Consider the following 14,270-nt stretch of genomic DNA (forward strand, 5'->3'; position numbering starts at 1 on the left):
TATAGAGATATCAGGGCTTTGTTAGTGATGCTTAATGCCAATCCAGTCCAAATCTCAAGAATTTTTCTCTCCCCTTGATTTTATAATCCTGAAGAATAATTAGGAAAACCTGAATCTACTAAGTATCAAAATAGAATTATTCCAGTCTTTTCAATAAAGTGTTGGGACAATTATGGATCTACATGTTAAAAAGGTGAATTTAGGCCTTTTATATCATGTCAGACACAGAAATTAACAAAATGGATCACAGACCTAAATGTAAGAGCTAAATTTTACAACTTCTAGAAGAAACATACAAATTCTTAGTCACCTTTGGTTATGCAGAGATTTCTTTAAAAGGTCACCAAAAACATGATCCACTAAAGAAATAGCTGATTTGGGCTTCATCAAAATGAAAGACTTTTATGTTTCATAAGACACCATTAAGAAAATGAGAAGAATATATACTACTATATATACTACTATACATGCAGTAGAACAGCTATAATAAAAAAGAGATGGGGGCCTCCCTGGTGGCGCAGTGGTTGAGAGTCCGCCTGCGGATGCAGGGGATACGGGTTCGTGCCCCGGTCTGGGAGGATCCCATATGCAGCGGAGCGGCTGGGCCCGTGAGCCATGGCCGCTGGGCCTGCGCGTCCGGAGCCTGTGCTCCGCAACGGGAGAGGCCACAACAGTGAGAGGCCCGCATACCGCAAAAAGAAAAAAAAAAAAAAAAAAAAAAAAAAAAAGAGATGGTAACAATTAGTGGCGAAGATGTAGAGAAAATGGAGCCCTCATTTTCCTGGTGGGAATGTAAAACAGAACAGTCACTTAGGAAAACAATTTGGCACTTCATTAAAATGCTAAACATAAATTTACTATAGTATTTAGAAATTACGATCCTAAGTATTTACCCAAGAAAAATGAAAGTACATGTATGCCTGAAGTACATGTATTTATTTGTAATAGCCAAAAGTGAGATAAATTCAGATGTCCATCAACAGAAGAATGGATAAACAAACTGTGATGTATTCATATGATAGGATACTGCCCAGCAGTAAAAAAGAATGAACTATTGGTACACGCAACATGAATAAATCGCAAAATAAGTACACTCAGTGAAATAAGCCAGATATGAAAGTATATGTAATGAATTACTCCATTTATATTGAGCTCTTGAAAATACAGATCAATCCATAATGACAGAAAGCATGTTAGTTGTTGTAGGGATATAGGGATGGGGTTAGAGGGACAATGATTGACTGAAATAGGGCATGTGGGATCTTTTTAGGGTGTTGGAAGTGTTCTAAAACTGGATTGAGGTGATGTCTATGCTCCATAAACACACTAAAATCAGTGAAATGTACACTTAAAGTGGGTGAAATTTTAAGCTCTCAGTATTCTTATTATGGGAAAATTCTTATCACAAGATATTACTTGTAAACTGTTGTCTGATCTTTACATTGACAGATGATAGTAATGAAGAGAGAAGAATGTTTTAGAAAAGAAGACATTTTAGCCCTAGATTTGTGGAAAATATAGCAAGAGAAGAAATGGAGCATAACTTTTCTTTTTTGTTGTTGTTTAACCATCTTGACCATTTTAAAGTATGCAGTTCAGTAGTTTTAAGAATATTCACGTTGTTGTGAAACAGATCTCCAGAACTTTTTCTTCTTGCAATCTGAAACTCCATACCCATTAAACAACTCCCTTTTCCTTCCACCCCCCAACTCTGGTAACCACCATTCCACTTTCTCTAGGAATTTGACTAATTTAGATACCTCACATAAGTGAAATCATACAGTGTTTTTTTGTGACTGGGTTATTTAACTGAGCAGGGCCAGATTCTATTTATAATCTTATCTAATGCCATAAGTAAAAATTAGTTCTAGGTGAAGTAAATATTAAGGAAACACATTGCACCAAGTATAGTATGTACCATCTTCTAGATGAGTAAGCACTTTCCGAACCTGGAATACTTTAGAAAAGAACACGTACAAAAAAATTACAGATTTTGTAGCACAAAACTCAAAAGCTACTGTGTTTTTCTTAAAAGAATACCATATTACATAAATTAAAAAACCTTGAAGAAAACTTACAGAGAGTGTAGTATCTTCATTTTAGATATTAAAGGGTTGATATCTTATAGAATGTGAATATCTTACATAAGATCTTAAATCAGTACTTTTAGATATTACAGTATTAATATCTTTATATAAGATTATACAAATTCATATGGAAACTACTAAAAGTTTGTAAAGAACAAACAAAAATCATAAGAGGAAACAAACGTGCAAATTAAGAGAGTAAGTACTGTTTTCACTTTGCATAGTGAGCTCTGGTTTTAAAAACTTTGATTTGACAGATGAATTTTACTTTTGTAATGAATTTCAGTCTTCAAAGTCAAGAAAAATTTTTGTCTTTAAGTTAGCTGACAGGCATATGCTCTTTATTTTTTTAATTGAAGTATAGTTGATTTACAATATTGTGTTAATTTCCGCAAAGTGATTCAGTTGTACATATATATACATTCTTTTTTGTGTGTTCAGTTAAACATATATATACAAAGTGATTCAGTTATACATATATATACATCCTTTTTTTTTTTGTATTCTTTTCCATTGTGGTTTATCATAGGATGCTGAATATAGTTCCTTGTGCTGTATAGTAGGACCTTGTTGTTTATCCCATATGCCCTTTAAATGGTTTTTCTTTTTGTTTCCAGGAAATATTGATGAAGATGTTGTGGTGATAGAAGCTTCCTCCACTCCCCAGATCACTGCCAATGAAGAAATTAATGTTACCTCAACTGACAGTGAAGTGGAGATAGTAACAGTTGGGGAAAGCTATCGGTAAGATTTTAACTCCTAGTTGTATATTTGAAGTTTTAAATGTAAATATTTAGACCCATTTGTGCTGCAGGTATTTGCATTTTTTTTTCTTTACCTAGTTTTAGTGTGTGTATACCAACCAGATTAGTGGTTGCCAAACCAGACTGTGTTAGATTTATCTGGGAAGATGATAAAATATATATTGTTGCCTGGATCATAGCCCAGACCAGCTGAACCAGAATCTTAGGAATCAGTATTTTTTTAAGCACCCCAAGTATACAGTGAGTATTGAGTCATTGCTCTAGATAAACATCAGTTTTACTTGGTGTTTTATAAAATTGAATTTGTTTTATGGTTCAGAAAGTTCACAAACTCCTCTGAAATTTAGATGTGAATAGTACATAAGTATTGGGAATGATATTGGTATCTCATTAATACCAGTGGTGTTTATGCTATTATGTTAGGACAACTTAGTATAAAACATAGTTTTTGGATTTTTTTGTCCTTTACTCAGTAATTTTATATAAGCCCTGTAGTAAAAAATGAATGAGATATCCTCATTTGTTTTGATAAATAACTGGAAATGACATTGCCCTTTTGAGAATCACTTTGACGGAAAAAAAAAAGAGAGAGAGAGAGACCCTAACACAATTCATTTTGTGCTTTAGATGATTACAAATACTGGTAAAGGAAGCAGTGAAATACTCCTCTCTTTCGTTTGATACACCAAACTGTGGATGAATCTTAATTTTTGTGTTGGAATGAATTTAGAAATGCATTTGCTTATTGTATTTTAATTTGTTATTGATTTTTTTAAAAAGTGTTCTTATTTTGGAAGCATGTTACAATTATACCTAGAATGTGCTTCTTTACTTGCTACTTTCCCATTGGAGTACTACTTCTAATGGCATGGAAGAGAGCACTCTATAATATATCCCTGTTTAAGTTTTAAATGATTTTCCCAAACTCCGAGGAAAATTGATACTCCACAGTACGTGCCACAGTTATTCTGTGACTGTCCATAGTGGTTGGTACAACACTGACTCAGGTTTTATGAGCTATAACAATTGTTGAAACTAAGGATCTGTTTTTTCGTGGAACTGGAGAACTTTCTTTTCATGTAGACGCTTAAATGTTCAAGCAGATGCATTTACATAGTGATAGACAGTGCTCTTGAAAAAGACACACAGTGCTCATTAGCCATATTTATTTTCCTTATGGTTACCTAGAATATTAACTTTGTCACTTTAGCTGGCTCTTGGCCCTTCCTGTTTAAGAGAGAATGTATCTGTGTTTCAGATCCCTTTGTGTCAGGATTTGACAGTTGCCACTAATTATAGGGGCGACTAAGGCCTCTGTGTAACTGTTCCTCATACATCAAGTTTTTTGCTGGTACTTTACTCAGCATTATATTTGGAGTTAGGACATCCTGTGAAGTTTTCACAGAAGTGCTGCATAGTGGACATGAAAGTTTCTGCAGCTGTTAACAGCTTCTAAGAAATAATAGACTACTCAGTCTCTCATCAAAGACTCTTGGTTTCTCAAGAATTTTAAATGGTGATCATTCTTATCTAAAACCATTTCAGCTTGAAATATTTGTTTACCTTCATGCCTTAATCTATAAAATTCTTGCTGGAATACACGGTCTTTTTTTAAAACTCTGTCTCAGGATTTAACCTCTGTACTCCTGTTACTTGAAAACTTAATTTTAGAATTTGAACTTCTTTCTAAACTTTTAGGCTCTATAATTGCTGAGGCCATTGTCAGCTCAGTTTGAACTTCGGAGTTCTCTTCTGAGTGGTCAAGCTTATATGATGACTGCGTGTTAGTGGATCTGGCTCACTCTTTCCATACATAGTGACAATAAGCTTATAGGCAGTTTTACATTCAGTTTGGGCAGGAGAAAAAACCAACTTCGTAAGCCCCATCTTTCTAAAACATATTTATCTTTTTCTCCTTTGAAGCCTGAGGACTGCATATTCTACATACTATCCCTCTGGTACCTTAGTCCAGATCATTACAGTGAATCCTTGAAGAATTTTTTTAAATAAAATATATGCTGTAAGTAATTTAGTACAATACACATAATTAAAAGATGATAAAAGCATTTGGTGTTGAGGGTTTGTGATTATATGCCTTTAAAGCCTAAAGCAGCTCAAACGGTGATGTTTCTTATAGTAAACTAGCTACAACTATCCGTACCTCTCCTGATGGCAAGAACTCTCTCCGGTGCTTTGAATCTCTTTTAGACAGTCCCAGAAACTTAGCTTGGTTTGGGACTCTCAAAGCCATGCTTTGCAGATCCAGTCTAAACTAAACATAGAAGATCATGTGAACGTTAAATGTTTAGGGTGTTGATATTTTTGTTACTATACCTATGGTGAATAATTTTAGGTATTAACATAAAATGTAAATAATTGATTATAACCCAGGTGAATATTCAAAGTAAACATTGAAAAGGGAGCAGCATTCTTGAAACAGAATCCTGTATTTTACACCAGTGATTGGTCTAACATATCATTTTTCATTTTCTGAGGTCAGTTGATTGGTGAACATTTGTTGAACATTTAATTCAGCAGATGTTTATTGAGTGCTAGGCATTATGCTAGTCAGAATTTTAAATTCTATTATGATTATTTCTCTGGAGAATTCTTTTTTTTTAAATTTATTTTATTTATTTATTTTTGGCTGCGTTGGGTCTTTGTTGCTGTACACGGGCTTTCTCTAGTTGTGGCGAGCAGGGGCTACTCTTCATTGCGCTGTGCGGGCTTCTCTTGTTGTGGAGCATAAGCTCTAGGCATGCGGGCTTCAGTAGTTGTGGCTCGCGGACTCTAGAACCGAGGCTCACTAATTGTGGCGCACGGGCTTAGTTGCTCTTCGGCATGTGGGATCTTCCCAGACCAGGGCTTGAACCCTTGTCCCCTGCATTGGCAGGCAGATTCTTAACCACTGCGCCACCAGGGAAGCCCCTCTGGAGAATTCTTGAATGAAGAATTTCACAACTTAGTTTGTAAGAAAGCTTATGATTTCTTAGGTAACTAAAAATTTTGTTATTTAAGGTCTCGTTCAACCCTTGGACACAATAGATCTCACTGGAGCCAAGGTTCAAGTTCTCATACAAGTCGGCCACAGGAGCCACGGAACCGCAGTAGGATTTCTACTGTTATACAGCCCTTGAGGCAGAATGCAGCAGAAGTTGTGGACCTTACTGTTGATGAAGATGGTAAGTTGGAGTACTAGCAGTGTAGAATTATGAAGAAGATTTGGTAAAATGAAGTATCTTGATATGCTAGAAACTTCTATTGCTGCTTAATGGTAATATATATTAAATTACAGGGAAGTTGCCAGGTATCCTAATGTTATTTTTCAATTAATATAATAACCTCAGTTTGTAAGTTGTGTCTAAAAATTCTCTCTGATTATTACTTCATTGCTTGGTAGTTACGTTCTTATAAAAAATTATTTTTACAAGAGGTGGTTTGATCTATCCTCAGACTTATGTGTTATTGATACTTTCATTTATAATATTGTTATCATACTTTAACTTTGCTATGAAAAATAGAAACAGCACTTTAAAAATACAGAACAGGAAAGCAATATAACTGAGTTTAAATGGTTAATACTGGTTATTTGAAATGTTCAATTTGCTTTTAAAAGTTATGTTATCCTTCAGTGTAATAATATGGTTACCTTATGTGCTGCTCAGCTTTAGTGTTTTGTTTTGGCTTACAGCTGCACCCAAGTAACTGAGGAAATAAAGCTAGAGTTGGAAAACAGAGGTTAGGGAAAGTGGTAGCAAGTATGAATATGTGAATACATATGTGAACTTTCCCTCATAGTGAGAATTGTCTTCAGATAGTAATAGTTACATCTTAGAAGGAAATGGTCCATCATAATTTCCTTAAGGAGACAGTAAGCCATATATGAATTTGTTAATTTTGGCAGTTAGCTATAAATTGGAAAAGATACATTCGCTAGGTAGGGAGAGTTAGGGGCCTTGTGCAATCAGCTCTTATATCGGCTGTTTGCAGTTTGGATGATCATAACTTTCAGAGTAGCAGTACTTTGGAATTAAGATGTTTATTAAGAGATCATTTATTCCCATTGTCTACATTTCATTTAACAATGTCTCGGTTTTTATTTTGAAGCACCATAAATTATCTGTAAGGCAGTGGTTAATACAGTAGGGATTAATTAAAGATTACTCAATTAAATATTGATGGCTCTTTTGGAAACTTTTTGTGTGTTGTCCCATGTGACACCTGCCACCCAGTAAAGTAATAAAAGGTGACAGAGTAGCCTTTTAACCCACTAGAATTTAGTTCAAACAGAATACTTTTACTTTTAGGTTACAAGTATTCCAGTGATCAGCAGAAGCCCCCTTCTCCCTACTGGTTTCTTTTAGTGGAAGGCTTCTATCTTATTAAAAATAAATCCAAAACTTAAGTTTATCAGTTAGACCAGTGGTTCTTAACCTACTGGCCATTTTGTGCCCCTAGAGACATTTGGCAATATCTACAGACACTTTTGGTTCTCACAGTTGGGAGAGAGTGCTATTAACATCTAATGGGTAGAGGCCGGGGATGCTGCTAAACATCCTACAGTGCAAAGGACAGTCCACCCCGACCCCCCTCCCACCTCCAACAAAGAATTATTCAGCCACTGTCAATACCACTAAGATTGAGAAACTGAGATAAACTATTTGCAAATCAACAGAGGTTCCTCCCTCCCCCTTTTATGTTTAGGCAAATATATTTCTTTAAGCATCTGAAGTACAGGGTCCCATATAGACTAACAGGTACTATTTGTGTTTCAGGAATCAGCGTACCTTACTTCATTGTATAGAATAGTTGTCCTCTCATTGTATATCACATTTAAAGAGTGATAATTCAGGTCTAATTATTGTGACTATGCTTTGCACAGATTTATTCCCATTATTCTTAATTTTTAAACAATCACTTAACAATTAGGGTCTAAAGTATAACTCATTCATAAGTTAAGGTCTGCCTGAAATTTCTTTTAATTTCTACTATAAAAACTTTAATTTTTATTAGAAAACACTGATGAATATTAATATTGGCAAAAAAATTTGGGGGAAAAACATACAAAAAGGCATGTAAGAAAGAAATTAAAATGGTTATTAAAAATCATAGCTAATGTTTATTGAGTGACTACTGCTTGTAAAGCATCATATAAAGTGCTTTATATGTGTGATCTCTGTTCATCCTAACAACAGTTCTCTGAAGAAAATTCTGTACTTTCCTAGTTCTACAGGTGGGGAAATAGAGAGTGGATAAGTAATTTATCCTAGATCATACTGTCAATGATGAAATCAGAATTGCTATCCAAGCTGTGTGACTCTAGAATCCATAATGTAACCAGAGAAAGTACAATTTGTATACTGTTCTAACAGCCTGTGACAATGTATATGGACATAGCAGAGGGACTTTTACTTTGCCTCTTTTCTTTGTGATCAGAAAACTTACATGGTCATTACCCAAAAAAACTATGTTAGTCCTTTGAATTATTGGAATATACATATATGTGCTGGGTTTTTTAAAATGCAGTAACATGCCATTTTAATGTTGCAGTTTAACTTTATGAAAACTTTTTTTTACTGTATATTGTACTTATTAGAGGGTTCATATTTTGTTTTAATAATTATCATAAAAATGTTAGCTTTTATTAAAATATAACCCATTGCCTAATTTGTTTTGAAATGCTAAATAAACATTTTGTATATTGTAGAACCTACTGTAGTACCAACCACTTCCACGAGAATGGAATCACAAACCACAAGCGCTTCCATTAACAATTCAAATCCATCTACCTCTGAGCAGCCCTCTGATACTGCTTCAGCTGTCACTAGTAGCCAACCCTCCGCAGTGTCAGAGACTTCACCTATGCTTGCAAGCAATAGTATGAGTGGTACTTCTACAGGAGGTATGTAAAAAAAGAAAAAGAAAAAAAAAGAAGAGCGAGGAGGGGACTCTTTGTTTGAAAAAGGATTGTTGTTTTTAAGATTTTAGCTGTGTTAGCAAGAGTGTATTCTTAGAATAAGCATCATATGTGAACAGAGTGGTCTCTATTAGAATTAGACTATGATTTCATATTTGAGTCTGTGTGCTATATGTTACTGAAGTATTATAGCTCAACTGAAAGAGATGGGGGAGAATTGAATGGCTGACACCAAAAATACAAGCAACAAAAGAAAAATGTAGATAAACAGGACTTCATCAAATTTAAAATTTTTGTACATCAAAGGAAATTATAAGAAAGTGAAAAGATAGCCTACAGAATGGGAGAAAAATATTTAAAAATCATATATTTGATAAGGGTCTAGTATCCAGAATATATGAAGAACTTGTACAACTCAACAATAAAAAGAAAAGCAACCCAGTTTTAAAATGGGCTAAGAATTTACATAGACATTTTTCCAAAGAAGAAGGTCATTTGTACAAACGACCAAGAAGCACATGAAAACATTATTAGTTATTAGGGAAAAGCAAATCAAAACCAGAATGAGGGGGCTTCCCTGGTGGCGCAGTGGTTGAGAGTCCGCCTGCTGATGCAGGGGACTCGGGTTCGTGCCCCGGTCCGGGAGGATCCCACATGGCGGCTGGGCCCGTGAGCCATGGCCGCTGAGCCTGCGCGTCCGGAGTCTGTGCCCCGCAACGGGAGAGGCCACAACAGTGAGAGGCCTGCATACCGCAAAAACAAACAAACAAACAAACAAAAAAAAACAGAATGAAATTCCACTTTACTCCCACCAGGATATCTATAATCAAACAAAACAAAGAACAGGAAATCAGAAAATAAGCAGGGTTAACAAGGATATAGATAAATTGGAACCTTTATTTTTCTTTTCATAAATTTATTTTATTTTATTTATTTTTGGCTGCGTTGAGTCTTCATTGCTGCAGGCGGGCTTTCTCTGGTTGTGGCAAGCAGGGGCTACTCTTCGTTGCGGTGCATGGGCTTCTCAGTGTGGTAGCTTCTCTCATTGCAGAGCATGGGCTGTAGGTGCACAGGCTTCAGTAGTTGTGGCACGCGGGCTCAGTAGTTGTGGCTTGCGGTCTCTAGAGCGCAGGCTCAGCAGTTGTGGTGCACGGGCTCATTTGCTCCACAGCATGTGGGATCTTCCTGGACCAGGGCTCAAACCCATGTCCCCCGCATTGGCAGGTTGATTCTTAACCGCTGAGCCACCAGGGAAGCCCCTGGAACCTTTATTAATATCTGGTGGGAATGTAGAATGGTGCAGCCACTGTAGAAGACACTTTGACAGTTCCTCAAAAAGTGAAACATAGAGTTAGCAGCATATGACCCACAAGTCCACTCCTAGATTCGTATCCAAAAGAAGTGAAAATAGGATTAGGAGTTTTAAAAAGTTTGATGATGTCATTTTCCCAATATTTTGTGTTGTTGTTTATTCTTTTGGTGTCATATCTAAGAAACCATTGCCTAACCAGAGGTCTCAAAGATTTACTCCTCCGTTTTCTTTTAAGAGTTTTATAGTTTTAACTCTTATCTCAGATTAACTGGGTCTTAAAGTAGTCTTTTCGCTCTTGAATGATGGCACAGAGATAGGAACTTGCTGTTTAGTAACAGAGACATCATAGACCCTATAGCATGTAGATTGACTATATCACCAATAATAATAATAATCACCATTAATAACGAAACCACCATATATTTTCTTTTTTTTGGCTTTTTTTTTTTTTTCGGTATGCAGGCCTCTCACTGTTGTGGTCTCTCCCGTTGCGGAGCACAGACTCCGGATGCGCAGGCTCAGCGGCCTTGGCTCACGGGCCTAGCTGCTCCGCGGCATGTGGGATCTTCCCGGACCAGGGCACGAACCCGTGTCCCCTGCATTGGCAGGCAGACTCTCAACCACTGCGCCACCAGGGAAGCCCATTGGCTTTTTTTTTTTTTTTTTTTTTGCATTACGCGGGCCTCTCACTGTTGTGGCCTCTCCCGTTGCGGAGCACAGGCTACGGACGCGCAAGCTCAGCAGCCATGGCTCACGGGCCCAGCCGCTCCGCGGCATGTGGGATCTTCCCGGACCGGGGCACGAACCCGTGTCCCCTGCATCGGCAGGCAGACTCTCAACCACTGCGCCACCAGGGAAGCCCAAACAGTCCCAACTTTATTTCAAGACAGTCTCAAAGCTTTTATTTACGTACTTATTTTTTAACACCCTTGTTTAGTTAGGATTCACATTTAATCTATTAGGTAGTAACTTCATTGCCTGAATGGCCTTCTCATGATATTACTCTATCTTTTAATGGCCACCCTTGGGATAGACTTGCTCATGTTGTATTTCTCTAGACTAGGAGAACCTTGTTCCAGGCCAAACTGTTCCTCTGTATGAATCTGATAGAAGCACATACAGACATTCAGATTACATTAGGGGCCTTCAATTCTGCTGGCTTTATTTCCTTCCAAGACTGTAGAAGGTCATTCACCTGTTTTCTTCACATCCTGTCATTACTTTGCACCTTCTTGTATATTTCCAACCTTGAATCACTTGAGCCATGTAGCTTCTCTCTTATCCGGGTTCCCAAATGGGACTGGTAAAAATCATAGAACCATGCAGATTGATGCCTCATGAATTTATGGTATCTAATCTTGGGCTTTTGGTAATAAGTTGTCATAGTGTGATAAATCCCAATCGGTTCCCTTTCCTGCCCCTCAGTGTCTATTCCAAAATTCTCTTATTCTTCTTAAGACTCTCATTTCCGGAGGTAGGGGGGATAAAAAAAATAAATGAAGGTTCTCAAGCATGAATACTTGTAACTTCCAGCCCCTTTAATAAAAACTTTTGTGTATTTATACCTATCCATATCTCCTAACTCCTTCTTATAGTTTCCAGTCTCTTATCTATGCTCCACCTCCTGTCCTTTCTTGTGTCCTTGACCTTGCTTTATCAGTTATCTTCCCTGTGTCTTCAGCATCTTTGTTGGTTCCATCCCCTTCGTACACGCATATGTACATTTGTGTTAAGTCTATGTATACCTAAGTGGATCTTCTTCACCTTAAACTCCTTCATTTAACTTTAACTCTGACTCCTTTCAGAACAAACAAACATGATGTTTAAAAATCTGGCAGTAATTTTCTTCTCATCTTATTTTCTCCCAGGACTCTATTTTCATCCCTTCTTTCACTCGTCCATCTCATAACTGTAGGTGTTTTCACATACCACCAGTATGCCGATGACTCACTGTATTGTGCTTCCAGAACACTCTCCTTGTTTTAAACTTTCATATCCAACCGCCTCTCCTCTGGACCATTCTGCAGTCACCTCGAACTCAACACGCCCCAATCAGCTTATCATCTGTCTGACTTCTCAATGTTCTTAGCTTTATGCATATATGATATCTTATATATTCATTTATTCAGCAAGTATTTATTGATTGCATACTATGTATCAGGCACTGTTCTAGACACCGGGAACACAACATAAACAGAGCTAACAATTGTAGTGGATAATAATAGCTAACATCTGTTGAACTCATAATATTGGTCAATAATTTACTTATATTAACTGATTTTTGTAATAACCTATGAGGCAGATTCTATTGTTCTTTTCCTTTTACAGGTAAAGTAACTTGTCTAAGGTTATATGATAGTGGAGCAAGAATTCAAACCTACAAAGTCTGACTCGGATCCTGTACTCTTCCTTTATGCCAGGATTTCTCAACCTTGGCACTGTTGTCTTTGGGCTGGACAGTTCTTGTGTGTGTGTGTGTGGGGGGGCTTGTCCTGTGCATTGTAGGATATTAGCAGCATTATTATTATATTTTAAATTAATCTTTATTAGAGTATAGTTGCTTTAATGTTGTGTTAGTTTCTGCTGTACAGCAAAGTGAATCAGCTATATGTATACATATATCCCCTCTTTTTTTGGATTTCCTTCCCATTTAGGTCATCACAGAGCATTGAGTAGAATTCCCTGTGCTGTACAGTAGGTTCTCATTAGTTATCTATTTTATACATAGTAGCGTATATATATGTCAATCCCAATCTCCCAATTCATCCTCCCCTTCCCCCTGCCCCCCGTAGCCATAGAAGCATTCTTGGCTTCTCCCTACTAAATAACGAGTAGCACTACATCCCCTCCAGCTGTGACACCGAAAGTATCCCCAGGTGTTGCCAGATATTCCCTGGGGGGCAGTGTTGCGCTATACTGTACCTAGAACCTAGTGCTTCTGTTATAATACTGGTTGATGTCTGTTCTAAATTTTCTCTGTACTTGATGATGAGCTCCTTGAGGACCAAAGATCAAGTCTTTCTCTTTTTCAGCACTAAGCTGCAACCATGCAGGCATGCCTCTTTTCCCTTGTGAGGTTAGCTTAAATTTAGCAAGTGCTTATTGAACCACCTACATTGTGCAGGCATGTTTCTAGTTTCTAGAGATAAAACAACAAAGGCAGACAATATCCATTAGTTATTTTAAAGGCCAGGACTTGCATTTTTCAGTACCTTTGTAGATCCTTAACCATGTCATTATTATGTATAAGACTTGCCAAATAAATGAATAAATGCATGAGTACATTTCAGTAATCCTCCTAGAATTACAATAAAAGTATTTTAACCAGCTTGTTGTCACTGGACTGTGGAGTTAATTCTTCTGGTGTAGATTTGCGATTATCTATTTTTAGTGGCCACTCAGCGGCCTAATTTTAATAAAAAAGGCAGTGTTTTACTTACTCAATCAGATGTCTTTGTATTTCACCTCTACTCTGTGGCAATTTTCTTTGGTCAGTAACTCTTGAACAAGAGGAGATTCAGTTGTCTTTACTTTGGATTGCTACCTTGTTTGAGCAACAAAGAGCTTCTGGACTGTAGGAAAATAGTTAATTAATTAAATATTAATTTAATTGGAAGCCAAAACTGTACCATAAGAAATAGAGCTATAAGGTCAGTCCTCTTTTAGGGGCCATACTGTTAATCATATAACCCCTTAAATACATGTTCAGCCTTAAGGATATTAAAGTCATTGTGCTTCCTCTTCACTCACTCTGAGTTTTGTATGTGAAATAATTGAAGACCAAGAGGGCACATCATTTCCAAACAGGTTAAGTGTCATATCTGTTACTTTAGTCATGGCCCTAGCAGTCCCTAGATCTCTTGCTCTGGTTACAGACTCATCTCCTGAGTCTTAGAGTTACACATAATCCTCAAATAACTGGGTTTGTAAAGTTAATGTGTCATAGTTGGAAGGAATCATGAAGGTCATTTAGTCCATCCACTGAATGGATTTAGTGTCCCAAAGGTTTTCGATTTTCTTTTCTGAAGTAACACACAATAAATGACATTTACTTGTGTAACACTTTGACGTGGGGGCTGAAAATGTAGGAAGTAAAGTTCCTATAATAATGATATTGCTGTAAATCTTACAGCCTTTGGGAAATAGCTACTTAATGTTTGATTCATCATAGCGAAGATAGGCTGTTGATC

The 14,270-nt window shown here is 36.9% G+C and overlaps 1 protein-coding gene and 1 long non-coding RNA gene across 7 annotated transcripts in view; one reads left to right on the top strand and one right to left on the bottom strand.

Annotated features, from left to right (window-relative positions):
- The window catches only part of RNF111 (ring finger protein 111), an 81,891-nt gene that overhangs the window by 44,314 nt on the left and 23,307 nt on the right, over positions 1-14,270 (top strand). For all 6 annotated transcript variants that reach the window (XM_081226788.1, XM_081226789.1, XM_081226792.1 and 3 more), the window contains 3 exons: positions 2,705-2,831; positions 5,870-6,033; positions 8,559-8,753. In XM_081226788.1, coding sequence (XP_081082914.1) covers positions 2,705-2,831; positions 5,870-6,033; positions 8,559-8,753 — 486 coding nt within the window. The remainder of the gene's footprint in view (positions 1-2,704; positions 2,832-5,869; positions 6,034-8,558; positions 8,754-14,270) is intronic.
- LOC308613377 overlaps positions 13,531-14,270 on the bottom strand; it is a 29,603-nt gene continuing 28,863 nt past the window's right edge. The window contains exon 5 of the long non-coding RNA XR_014015244.1: positions 13,531-13,652. This is a non-coding gene — a long non-coding RNA (uncharacterized lncRNA). The remainder of the gene's footprint in view (positions 13,653-14,270) is intronic.

Source organism: Mesoplodon bidens, assembly GCF_964165515.1.
Source record: "Mesoplodon bidens genome assembly, chromosome: 3".
In the NCBI taxonomy this organism is placed as follows: Eukaryota; Metazoa; Chordata; class Mammalia; order Artiodactyla; family Ziphiidae; genus Mesoplodon; species Mesoplodon bidens.